At 33.1% G+C, this 12997-nt stretch overlaps 1 protein-coding gene across 1 annotated transcript; it reads left to right on the top strand.

Annotated features, from left to right (window-relative positions):
• Positions 1 to 259: 259 nt before the first annotated feature.
• ND-B16.6 (NADH dehydrogenase (ubiquinone) B16.6 subunit) lies at positions 260 to 5515 on the top strand. Its single transcript, XM_089645294.1, has 3 exons — positions 260 to 453; positions 653 to 873; positions 4917 to 5515. Exons 1-3 carry the CDS (start codon positions 360 to 362, stop codon positions 5052 to 5054), a joined length of 453 nt encoding a protein of 150 aa, XP_089501420.1. The 5' UTR covers positions 260 to 359; the 3' UTR covers positions 5055 to 5515.
• Positions 5516 to 12997: the final 7482 nt, after the last annotated feature.

The raw sequence follows: 12997 nt of genomic DNA, 5'->3' as shown, positions 1-12997 counted from the left end.
ATAATATAACATAATCATGGCGTGTGCAAGTACGTATCAAATTACATTTTTTTCTGCTTATGAAAACTGTAAATCCATAATGATAACATCTAACGTGGAATATTTTTCAACACATTTATATATTTTTTAAATTGAACATTTTTTACAGTAGTATTCTTTTAATTTTCAAGTATTCTAATAAGTAGGTACTTACTGTATCAAAAATATTATTTGCCTAGAAATAACTTATGGGTAAAGGAAAAACTCATATGGATGGCAACCCTAAAAATTTATTTGACATCTATGCGGGTGACTTTTTCTCTGCACCTTCGGCAAATCTGGACAAGTTTTTGGTGTTATTGTAGGAATATATCTCCAAAATGTCCCAGCTTGTGAGGCAACAGGATTTGCCACCTCCTGGAGGCTACAAACCAATTCCATACCAAAGAATCCCAGCCAAAGTCTATTTTGGAGGTAATGAACACGCATCAAAACACAATATTCTCTTGCATATTACATAATAATCATATTTCTGTCATCAAGCACTGGTGTTTATTGATATTGTTTTTATAAAGTTGTTTTACAATTACCTGTCTAGTTTTGTGGTGTCAAACCATTCACGTGCTTGTTAATAGTAGACTCCATAATCTGTTGATACAACTTTTTTGTCAAGGATTCACGGCTTTTGCTACATTTGTTGGCGTCAGCGCATTCGGTCTTTACCTGTACACATTGAATCGCTATGCAGTGGACCGCCAACACATTGAGATGAGATCTTCAAAGATGGCAATAGCACCGCTGCTCTTGGCAGAACGTGATCGGAAATTTTTAAAACAAATCAACGCCAACAGGCGGGCTGAGGAAGAGCTGATGAAGGACGTTCCCGGGTGGGAAGTAAGTACTATTCATTATTAGCAATCAATTTTCAATATTTATTTACTGCACTTTTAATAGGCACAGGTTATGGAAATTACACTTCATTCAGCTTGATTACTATAAGAAAAACATGCACGAAATAAGTTATTAGGTTCTTTTTTTGGAGTATTTAAACAATGTATGTTAATTTAGATTGAAATGGAACCTTCCGCTGTAGATCAAATGAGAAAAAAACATAGCCGAAACTGTCAAAACACATGAAATTTAAACTTTGACAAAAATTAATCTTTTTCCGTCTCCCCCTGCGTAAATAGTTGTTTCTTGTAGTAATTAAGTTGAAACAAAGTGTTATTTGAATAGTTGGTGCATATTGAGCAGAGTATGGAAACTTTACCACATCTTTTACCATCCCCCTATTGCAAAAAGTTGTTTCTTGTAGTAATGAAGTTAAAACAAAGTATTATTTGAATAAATAATCCTATTAAGAATTTAGCGAAGTAAGGAAACTGGCCGCATATTTTACCTCCCCTCCCCCGATGTAAATATTTGTTTCTTATAGTAATTAAGTTCAAACAAGTATTATTTGAATAATTTGTGCCTGGTAGACCAGTGGTTTATATGGACCACCAGGTGCCCTCGAGACCGCTGAGGGGGTTTGTCACAAATTGAAATTAATTTGGGGATACGTGGACAACTTCAGGATGGTTTAAAATAAAAAATATTTGTGATCCCTTTATTAACCTCTCAGACAAAGACTTTTATCTACTATGTATTCCTTTGAGAACTGTCAAAACGTGATAATTTTTGTGTTATTTACGAGTTTTGCTAAAAGCTTCATAACTCACGTTTTGGGAAACGTAGCCTTATTCTAAAAAATGTTTTGGAAAGATTATGAAATCTACTATCGCATTGTGTTATAATACGTAAATATTTGCGTTTCTAAATATACATTTTATGAAAACGTTAAAAATATATAAAAATCGCTTACAATTATTTCAAAGCTTTGAAAAATGTACTTTTTTCTGAGTATCATAAAGAAATAACACTTTATATATTGAAGAAATATAATTAAAAACTATTAGTCACCTCAAAATATTAACCGTTCAAACTAAAATATTTTTAATAAATTATTTAGAAACGCAATAAATTATGAACGAATAAGATGACAGATTCAATCGGCTTAGATAATGCAACTCTACGTTCCATAGATATTCTTGAATACAGACGCGTAGCGTTATTCATTATCGATACTCTGTTTTTTAAATCATGGCAATCCGTATACTAGTGATGGAAATAAATCGATTTTTTGTAAAATCTCGCACGTTTACGTGAAAAGACGTTCTAATGTCTTGACCGCTATTATCATATTTACGTCTTTTGACGTTCTAATGTTCTGAGTGGTTAAGAAAGTTAAAAATAAATAGAAACCATTTTTATACCCTTAGTAAAATATAAGTATAGATAGGTACATAAAATACAATGTTTCCAGTTTTCAAATCTTTGATTAGGTGTCGGAACTCATTGCAATAAGACCCACAGATCCATATGAATCCAGACTAATACAGGAGCAAATTATTAAATTATCCATAAATGAGGAGCTGAAACCAATGTTTGAAGAAGTATACCACAAATTGTACTTATGAAATCAGATACCAATTTTGTGTCCTGCATTATTCCTATTTAGTAGAATGTGGATTCATCACATAAACAGAAACCGACTGCATTAGTGCTCGTAGAGACTTACAAACGTTAGGCCATTCGTATACTGAGATACTTACAAGCGACTCGAGTTTTGTATGCGTAGCATACGATATTAGTATTCGCCATACTAATGTGCTAGCGTTCCCACACAACGCGACGTGTTGACAACTGGTTTGACGTCAGTTGCACGGTATTGACAGCAGTGGCGGCCGGTGGTCAAAATATATGGGGGTTCACCGGATTACAACATTAAGTCATAAAATAAATTAAATAAAGGTACATACCTATTTATAAAGAAGTTCTATTATCTGCTCCTTTTGTTTAGCGAAGACCTCTATCAATGCTTAACACTGATAGTGCGATCAGTCTGTCCTGGCTCAACGTGTTTAAAAAAGATTTTATTCTTTTTAACGTTGAGAAACATCTTTAGCTTTCAACTGAGGTCATTCCAAAGGTCATGAATGGTGCACAAAAGTTTTAGTAATTTCAGTCTCGGGAAAGTCTTCTAATAAACAAGTACTATAAAAAATTTGTAAAATTGATAAAGGGCCGTTAGCTTTTGAAAAATCGTCGCGGGCGTAAATTCTACAGAGTTCACTTTTACTGAACTTTATTTAGGAAGTCATACGTTTTAAACGTAACATTGAAATCATGTTCTGGGAAATTTGACCTGTATCGATTTTTATTAAATAGCTCATTATGGTGTTTAACTTAGGCACGGTAGCCAGAATCCAATTGCATTCTGATGTCAACTTTTCCTAAAACCTTTAAGCTCAAAACTTTTTGTAAATGTAAATGACAAGAATTATGTTTTTTGATTTTTTCAGAAAGGTGAGATACATCAGTAACACCGCTGATTGTCCAAACTGAATCAACATCGTAAATTAAACACGTAAAACAAAATAAACTATTACATTCTTCGATCCAGATTTTCACTCTTGTTTTATTATCAGTTCAGGTTTTAGGTGGACCGGCATTTTTATTATCACTTTGTTTTCAAAACTCGACCTATTGTTCTTAATGTATTCCACATTCAAACTCATTCTTAATTTATACTTTGAACAAACACAAAAGTAATCATAAATTAGTATAACCTGCAATTGATATGCCTTATTAATAATTGATATACAAGATCGATATAACCTGCAATTAAACTTCAAAACTTTCGCAGAGTAAGAAAAGTTTTAAATTCCACAGATAAGGCCCGGCAACGGCGAGTACTGACTAAACTGATAATAAGTAATCTGACCATCACTCATCTTTTAATGACAAATTTTATCTTAAATGCTTGTATCCAAGAAGCGAAACATTCGCTGAAAATAGCAGATGGTAAATTGAAACCACGATATCGACAATAACATTAAACATACGCGTTTTAGTTTAACTTTCTACTGAATAAACCGTTCCTTCTGATGTGGTGGTAAAACCCCGAACGCCGTCCATGATATGGTATTATTTGCAAAGAATAGTATGAACTGGTATGTACCCACGCTTTCGACTGTTCCACAGAATATGCGACAAAGCAGTTAAATTTTGGATCGCAATCGAAAACGAACTGCTACGAACATAGGCACAAGTCAAAGTCGGTCTGCAAGTTAAGCGCTCTTAATAAGTATGTACCTTTTGAATGAGATATTATAACCGAACCGAGTTTCGTATTGTGATTAGTCATGTCGGAAATCTTGTTGGTTGTTCGGCGCTCGGGAGCACATATTAGCTGGCCGCCACTGATTGACAGTGCTGGTAGCACACTACAATACCGTTGCATCCGCATCTTCTACCTGTTTGACAGAAATGATGTACGAAAATGAATTTTAAATTTGTTCTAGAGGTGGGAAAATATTCATATTTATGAAACTATAATTTACCGAGATACGTAAAAAAGGATTTAACAGAGAAGGGGTGTGGATTGAGGTTAGGAAAAAAGTCGATTTGGTGTCGTAGTACCTTGGTGGCGACTAATGATGTGTAATTTATATTTATTTTGGGTAAACCCAAAATCTGTCCAATCCAAAGGTGAACATGGCGAGTCATTTGACATTTTATTAATTCCACGGCTGCACGTGAAAAATCGATCAAATTCAATATAATTCGGGTAGCACCGTGTACGGAACCAGCTTCAAAGAGTAGCATATCACTTGTGGTTGCATCGCAGTCATATAACTTGCAAGCATCTATACAAATCACAAACATCAAGCCGAACATAAATAATCTCATGTCATCCCATCAGATTCACCCATCTCATTGAAAAAATAATGTGATTTTGTATATATATTTTTTTTAATTTCTTTTACGAGGTGTGCCTCTGGTTATTTCCATAATTCCTAGATCAACAATTGAATATAATGAATTAATTTCAGGTTGGAACATGGTACGGAGAGAGGGTCTACACGACCATTCCTAAAGATGAGTTCATCACTCCCGGGTTCTACGATTTCTACGCCCACGCTGATGAAGATACTTTCATGCACCGCATCAGCGTTAAGTGGAGGTCATAAATACATTTAGAATACTTTAAATACGAGGACCCAGTACAAAATAGATTTGGCCAATGTTTTAACCTTTGCAATGCTAGCCATTTCATTCTACCCCATCACATGGCGCTTTTTGACACAATTTATGTGTTTTGGTATCACATATGCGATAGCCACCGATGATGGAATAACACAAATATCGTGGTTTGTACTTACCGTTTACTTATTGGTGTTTATTTTCTATCTCCCATCGGAAGGTCGAGTTCATTCTTACAATCATCAGACTTGCAGAATTCTAGTTGCAGATCAATCATGAACTTCTGCTTTTAATGAGTTCATTTAGACAATATCAAAACATTGTTAGCGATGCGTTGTACTGGCATTCTTCTATTTACAAAATACATCTCTCAACAGAGTGTAGCTCGTCATGTTGATTACAATCGTGAATATTTAAATAAATTATGTTAATAAAATTTAAAAAATCATATGTTGTTTTATTTATTGCCTTGTCAATCAAGTGTGATCTGCGTATGTATTTGAAAGAAAACTTAGTCACCAATTTACATAAGACCTTTCGAATCTTTAAGTAAGATAAAATTGGCCTTACTTCGGGCACACAGAAGCCCATAAGTTTTTCTACAAAGCACTGAAGATGGGTTTAATGTTTAAGCTTGAGTTTTGCGTCAACTTATATATGGAGAAAGTAGAGATATTTTTAGACGAATTTGAAAATGTGAAAATGTATATTATTCTTGGTGGCAGCGAAGGCTCTTGGCAGCCTGTGGATTAATTTATTAAAAACTTTTTTTTATATTTAAATTAAAATATGAAGATAAAAAAAAACAGTATTATCGAAATGTTTTTAGGGGTTACATACAGTCAGGAGGCCCAAAAAAGGGATTTTTCAAGATTTTTTCCTGAGAAGACTTTTAAATTTAATCATAATTCATATTATGGTAACGTTTAACAGTATTTCAAGAATTTTTATTTGTAAAAATGATAATTTTGAAAGCTGTTATAGCTGATCTCCAGAAGCTCCTCTCAAAAAAGGCATCTTGCGGTGACCATCATTTCTCTGGACTGGATGATCTAATAAATAAATGATCTAATCCATAAATAAAAAAACTGTTACTATACAACAATCACTTTACCGGCAAATGACAAACCTGAAATGCATACCTAAACGTGAGATTTTATGGACTACAAAGCAGACTAATTCAGCTCAAGTGACCCTTGGTAACGCCTCAATGCTTATCCAATGTTCAGTGCTCTGTAACATTTTCTTCTGGCCGTATTTTCAAGTCTTGCAAACTGAAATTGACATCAAATCTTTGAGAAAATGAAAAAATACTTGGTAGTGAACTCCCATAAAAAATAAGACAAAATTGTATTATAATTTTATCACACTTAAAACAGCACCGTATTCGAATTCAATGCTAAAAAATCCACCCGTCAAAAAATGAATCCCATACATGTATTATGAATTCAGCGACTACAGGACTTTCTGTTCTAATAGCACTTCAGCGGTAAACAGTGCAAAGTGAATCAGGAATATTAGCTGCCCGAGTGCGCACTGCGAGATTTGTTGGTACCAAGTTTGTACGGAACAATATTTGGAAGAATCAATAGATTTTTTCTACGATTATCATGTTTTAAATTTTTATTAAATAAGTTACTTACTAAAGATGTTTCTTTTTCACATAAAAAACAAACAGTTTCTTGCATAAATTTTAATTTTCGTATTTAAACAAGTATTTAAAACCACTTTTTACAACCCTTGAAACATACATGCAAGCTATTTGTTTTTTTTTAACAATATTACTCATTTTAGATGACAAATTTAATTCTTGTATTTGCGATGGGAAGTAGTGCTATTACAATTTTAATTTAAGTATATAATATAAATGTAATAATGATGTTATGGGACATAAACCAAATAATAATATAACATTATATTCGTTAGCCACAGACAGGCGCCTTAATGCATCTTGTTGCTAGGTCACCAATCTCTGGTTCAGCGAAATGATGAAATTCTTTTAGATCTAGGGAGGGATTTTTTTTTTCCTTTTTTAATCTCAGATTAAACTCGTCACTGGTTTAAATGTATGGATGATAAACGGAGTGTCGAGAAATACAATGCGTCATGTGATAGAAGGAATTTCTGGTTTCTTCTAGGAAGACATGGCACGATTAAGTGCATAAATGTGTAACATTTCATGGTACATACATATATTTTTATAAAAATATCACACTCACAAGGCCCACAGTAAATATAACGTTAAGAGATTGAGTATAAAGGCCCACAATGAATATAAAAGTACGAATATAATACCACATGTAAATATGGATTTATAATAATTAAAATAAAATAACTTTGTTTAAATACCACTTTATTGTATATATTTATAACCAACCGGTTTCAGTTCAGCCCGAACCTTCATCAGGGTAAATAAAAACATATTAAATTAATTACAGAGGTGTATGGGTACTTATAGTTAAGCTGGAAGAGGGAGAGAGAACATCAACTTTGGTGGGGGTGGAAGACTTAGGTAGGAGAGAGGGGGTAAACATAGGTGCAGGAAATGGAAATATATTTAAAATGGGGCTGTTTGTTAAATCTAATTGTTTATTTAGTAAATTGATTTTATTGACTTTAAGGGATTTTTTTATCTCGAGTGCTTCTAAATTGTTGAGGCGTAGACCTATCCCGTTTCTATGTAATACTTCTACACCTGAAGGCTTATCAAATGAGTGATCTTTATCTATTAAATGTGTTGCAAATTCCGAAAAACCTATGTTGTTCAAGCATCTCAAGTGCTCAACTACCCGCGTTTGAACATTTCTTGCAGTTTTACCAATGTAAAATGCTTCGCAGTCGTTACATTTAAGTTTATAGATGCCAGAATGACTTAAATTATTTTCTTTATCTTTTGAGTTAATTAAAAGTTTACCTAGGTTATTATTGGTATAAAAAGCGGCTTTAATTTCTGTTGGAAATTTTAAAACACATGAGGACGAGAAATTATTAATGTATAAAATTCTACGCCAACCATGGTTTTTATTTACTGCGATGTTGGGGATACTATTGTACAGGAATTTATTACAAAATATGAGTCGTTGTTTTTTTGCAAGGATTTTATCAATTAAGGTATGGGTATATCCGTTATTTATGGCGATAGATTTGATTATAGAGAGTTCAATATTGAAGTTAACTTTAGATAGCGGAATAGTGACAAGTCTGTGGACCATAGAATGGAAGGCAGAATGTTTATGGGAAATGGGATGGTTAGAAGTACTATGAATGACTGTATCGGTAAAAGTAGGTTTTCTATAAATATTAAAATTAAATTTATTATTAATAATGGAAAGGGATAGGTCTAGAAAATTTAAACTGTAATTAGTACCTATTTCTACTGTAAACTGAATATTTTTATGGAACGAATTAAGGAGGGACATTTACAGTAGAAATAGGTACTAATTACAGTTTAAATTTTCTAGACCTATCCCTTTCCATTATTAATAATAAATTTAATTTTAATATTTATAGAAAACCTACTTTTACCGATACAGTCATTCATAGTACTTCTAACCATCCCATTTCCCATAAACATTCTGCCTTCCATTCTATGGTCCACAGACTTGTCACTATTCCGCTATCTAAAGTTAACTTCAATATTGAACTCTCTATAATCAAATCTATCGCCATAAATAACGGATATACCCATACCTTAATTGATAAAATCCTTGCAAAAAAACAACGACTCATATTTTGTAATAAATTCCTGTACAATAGTATCCCCAACATCGCAGTAAATAAAAACCATGGTTGGCGTAGAATTTTATACATTAATAATTTCTCGTCCTCATGTGTTTTAAAATTTCCAACAGAAATTAAAGCCGCTTTTTATACCAATAATAACCTAGGTAAACTTTTAATTAACTCAAAAGATAAAGAAAATAATTTAAGTCATTCTGGCATCTATAAACTTAAATGTAACGACTGCGAAGCATTTTACATTGGTAAAACTGCAAGAAATGTTCAAACGCGGGTAGTTGAGCACTTGAGATGCTTGAACAACATAGGTTTTTCGGAATTTGCAACACATTTAATAGATAAAGATCACTCATTTGATAAGCCTTCAGGTGTAGAAGTATTACATAGAAACGGGATAGGTCTACGCCTCAACAATTTAGAAGCACTCGAGATAAAAAAATCCCTTAAAGTCAATAAAATCAATTTACTAAATAAACAATTAGATTTAACAAACAGCCCCATTTTAAATATATTTCCATTTCCTGCACCTATGTTTACCCCCTCTCTCCTACCTAAGTCTTCCACCCCCACCAAAGTTGATGTTCTCTCTCCCTCTTCCAGCTTAACTATAAGTACCCATACACCTCTGTAATTAATTTAATATGTTTTTATTTACCCTGATGAAGGTTCGGGCTGAACTGAAACCGGTTGGTTATAAATATATACAATAAAGTGGTATTTAAACAAAGTTATTTTATTTTAATTATTATAATTATGTATACCCACAAAGTGTTTGCTACAAGTGAAAAAATAAATATGGATTTCTTAACGTTAAGAGCTTGAGCATAAAGGTCCACAGTAAATATAAAAGTATGACTATAATATTTCATGTAAATATGGATTTCTTAATGTTAAGAGTGTGAGTATAAAGGCCCATAGTGAATATAAAAGTACAAATATAATATCTCATGTAAATATAGATTTCTTAACGTTAATGGTGCTGCCACACGCAAAGCTCACATCAACAGATAATATAAAGCACAATAGCGCTCGCCATACAATCCCATACAGACCCGACACACGTAAAAAGATAACGCGCTATAAGTGTGGTTCTGAACTTCGCTAACCGAATTTATTTTACGTGACCGCTCCCAACGCGATATTTGAAAAGTTATGCGTCCCCCTCTCCGCCGTAAAAAGGAGAGGGGGTCATTTTAATTACGGAGCTACCAACTAAGTTCCGTGTTCCCTTTGACAGCCATGACATAAGCAGCCTAATAATGCATTTCTTATTTATTATGTTAGCTCATATCGTCATGTGTGCTAGTAAATTTAGAAACATAAAAAAAACTTTATTTGGCAAACATACTTAACATATATTTAAAATATAAATATAATCAATATTTGAATTTGAAGTAAACAAATTTTCGCCCTTTCAAAATTAATCATATTTTTAATCTCAGTATGTTTATATGGTAATATCATTCGGTTTTTTGATAAAAGTTGGACGGCTTGGACGAAAGTTGAGCTTATTTTACAATAATTTATTATATGTCGCTTTCGTCGATCGGCGTGCGAACTGCGAATTTCCTGATTCGACGGAGAGGTTATGTCAGGTTATGTGAAAATGCGCTATTTACGCGCAGATTGTTTAAAATCTAAAAAGTTTATAAATAGCATTTATAATTATACAGGGTGTCCGGAAACTCGTAGTACAAGCGGGAAACTGGTGAATCTACATCACATTTGGAGTCGATTTTGTAGTATATATTTTTTTTATTTGAGCTTTCGTTATCGAGTAAATCGAGTTTGAAGTTGATTTTTTTTTTTTTTTTTTTTTTTTTTAATCAAATTCTTATAAATTATTACTGAAGATCAAAGTACCCAACTAATTAAAACTATTTGAAAGTAAAACAAATGAAGAAACTCGGATTTGAAGCATTATTTTGAAATCACCCTTCATTTAACCCGGTGTAATCATAAAATATTTCTGCTCTGCAGGGTTACAATATCTGTTATTCAACCCTAAACACCAGAAAAAACTTTAACCCTAAAATAGCGGAAAAATATTTTTTTTTGGTTTTTTTTTTTTTTTGAAAATGCTCAAATCAAAAAACTTTATGTTTTTTTGGGTTCCACATGTGGTGTAGAATCTCCAGTTTCCCGCTTGTACTACGAGTTTCCGGACACCGTGTATAGTTGGCGGCATCATCATCTGAGAATGAGCTGTCCAACAGATCCAGCAATAGGCGACAAGTATCATCCATTTCGAAAACGTGCTCAAGCTGTCAGTAAGTAAAGTTGTCACTTTGACAGATGAAATTATGTTCCTCGACCGCTCTCGAATTCAACTGACCCCCTCTCCTACCATAGGAAGAAATATTTGATAGCGTCGTGTGTCGGTAGAAAAGATGATGCGCTGTACATTAACTTTTGATGTGAGCTTTGCGTGTGGCAGCAGCTTAAGAGTGTGAGTATAAAGGCCCACAGTGAATATAAAAGTATGAATTTAATATCTCATGTAAATATGGATTTATTAACATTAAGAGCATGAGTATAAAGGTAATGCCACATTGCACTAAAGCATTATGACTTGACCTATTTCAGCACATAGCTCACCATACACTACCATGGCGATCAATATGCAGAAATAGGCCAAGCCACATGATTATAGCGTTACTTAAAGGCCCACAGTGAATATAAAAGTATGTCTATAATAATATCTCAAGTAAATATGGATTTCTTAATGGAGCATGAGTGTAAAGGCCCACAGTCAATATAAAAATATACATAATGATAACTCATATATTTGAGAATATGAAAAAAAATAACCCACAGTGAATATAAAAGTATTTATACATATAATTATTATTAATATAATACAGGGTTTTCCAATAAGAGGTGTTATTTTGATATTCAATAGTAAAAGATCAATGGTTTCGTTGCTTGTGCGGCACGTAGCGCCGTCTTGTTGAAAGTAAACGTTGTCCAGATCAATACCATCCAATTCTGGCCATAAAAAATCATTAATCATCGCTCGATAGTGCAATCCATTCACCGTAACTGTTGCTCCAGCCTCATTTTCGAAAAAGTAAGGTCAAATGACTCCGCCGGACCATAAACCGCACCAAACAGTCACACGTTGAGGATAGAGAGGCTTTTCAACAATAACTCTTGGGTTTTCCGAGCCCCAGATGCGACAATTTTGCTTGTTGACGAAATGAGCCTCGTCACTCAAGATGATTTGCATTTGGTTCACTTAAGTGAATTTTAATAATTTCAATGCGTTTTTGAAGCGTGTATCGTTCCTTTTTTATTAATGGCGTAGTTTCTACTTGTCAAATGTCAAAAAATGACAGCTTCAAAAGTAACATCTACTGAAATAGCGGGCTATTCAAAATAACATCTCTTATTGGAAAACCCTGTATAAATATGAATTTCTTAATGTTAAGAGCAGAGTGTAAAGGCCCACAGTGAATACAAAACTATATATATATATATATAATGATACCTCATATGGATATTTGAGAATTTTCTCCGTAATGGCAATTTTGATAACTTTATAAAATAAAATTTATCTAAAAGAAAATATATGCAAAATTACTTAAATCTAAAAATACCTTAGCCTTTTAAATGCTACAATATTTTTGTATCCAATTGGTACTTTTGAACCTTGAGAAGTGAACCCTTTAAGTGTGGTATGCCGATGTATTCGCATGAAACTTTATGCCTCTTGAGTGGCTTGCCGATATGCAGGATGGACCATAGAAAAAGGCTTGCAAGCTTGGTCAGTCTTGTCATAATCCATATGCCGTAAAGACCAACCTGACAAACTAAAGAACTAAACAATAATATATTTAACGCACAATTTAATAATATCGACATTCTTAACAAAAAAACCTTGAGAAACGTCAGACTGAAGTATTGTGTACGGTCGCAAATTAATGCACGAATATAGAATAAATCAAGAGCATCTCCTATCCACATCCAATCTTCCTCTTTAGTTTAGTTAAATGTGAAATAAAACTTCTGTCTCTAACCAATATGGCAGTATTAGCCAAGGAAACTTTTTAACTTTCTAGGTATGTAAGATTAAAGAACAAATAAGACAATATTTCCAAAATTCTATAACATAAAAGAATAAAACATATACACGCAACACAAAAAAAATATATAAAACACGCAACACGCACAAACACATAAATCATTATAA

This window comes from Hesperophylax consimilis, chromosome 2 (assembly GCF_061612785.1).
Source record: "Hesperophylax consimilis isolate HC1 chromosome 2, BYU_Hcon_1.0, whole genome shotgun sequence".
Classification (NCBI taxonomy): Eukaryota; Metazoa; Arthropoda; class Insecta; order Trichoptera; family Limnephilidae; genus Hesperophylax; species Hesperophylax consimilis.
Note: the sequence above shows the minus strand (reverse complement) of the source record. Positions and strands in the feature narration are given on the sequence as shown.

Excerpts from the sequence above, each read along its gene's own strand:
- ND-B16.6 (XM_089645294.1), top strand. The coding sequence starts at position 360 with ATGTCCCAGCTTGTGAGGCAACAGGATTTGCCACCTCCTGGAGGCTAC. Across the intron at positions 454-652 it reads AGCCAAAGTCTATTTTGGAG|GATTCACGGCTTTTGCTACA; the intron begins GTAATGAACACG and ends TTTTTTGTCAAG. Across the intron at positions 874-4,916 it reads AGGACGTTCCCGGGTGGGAA|GTTGGAACATGGTACGGAGA; the intron begins GTAAGTACTATT and ends AATTAATTTCAG.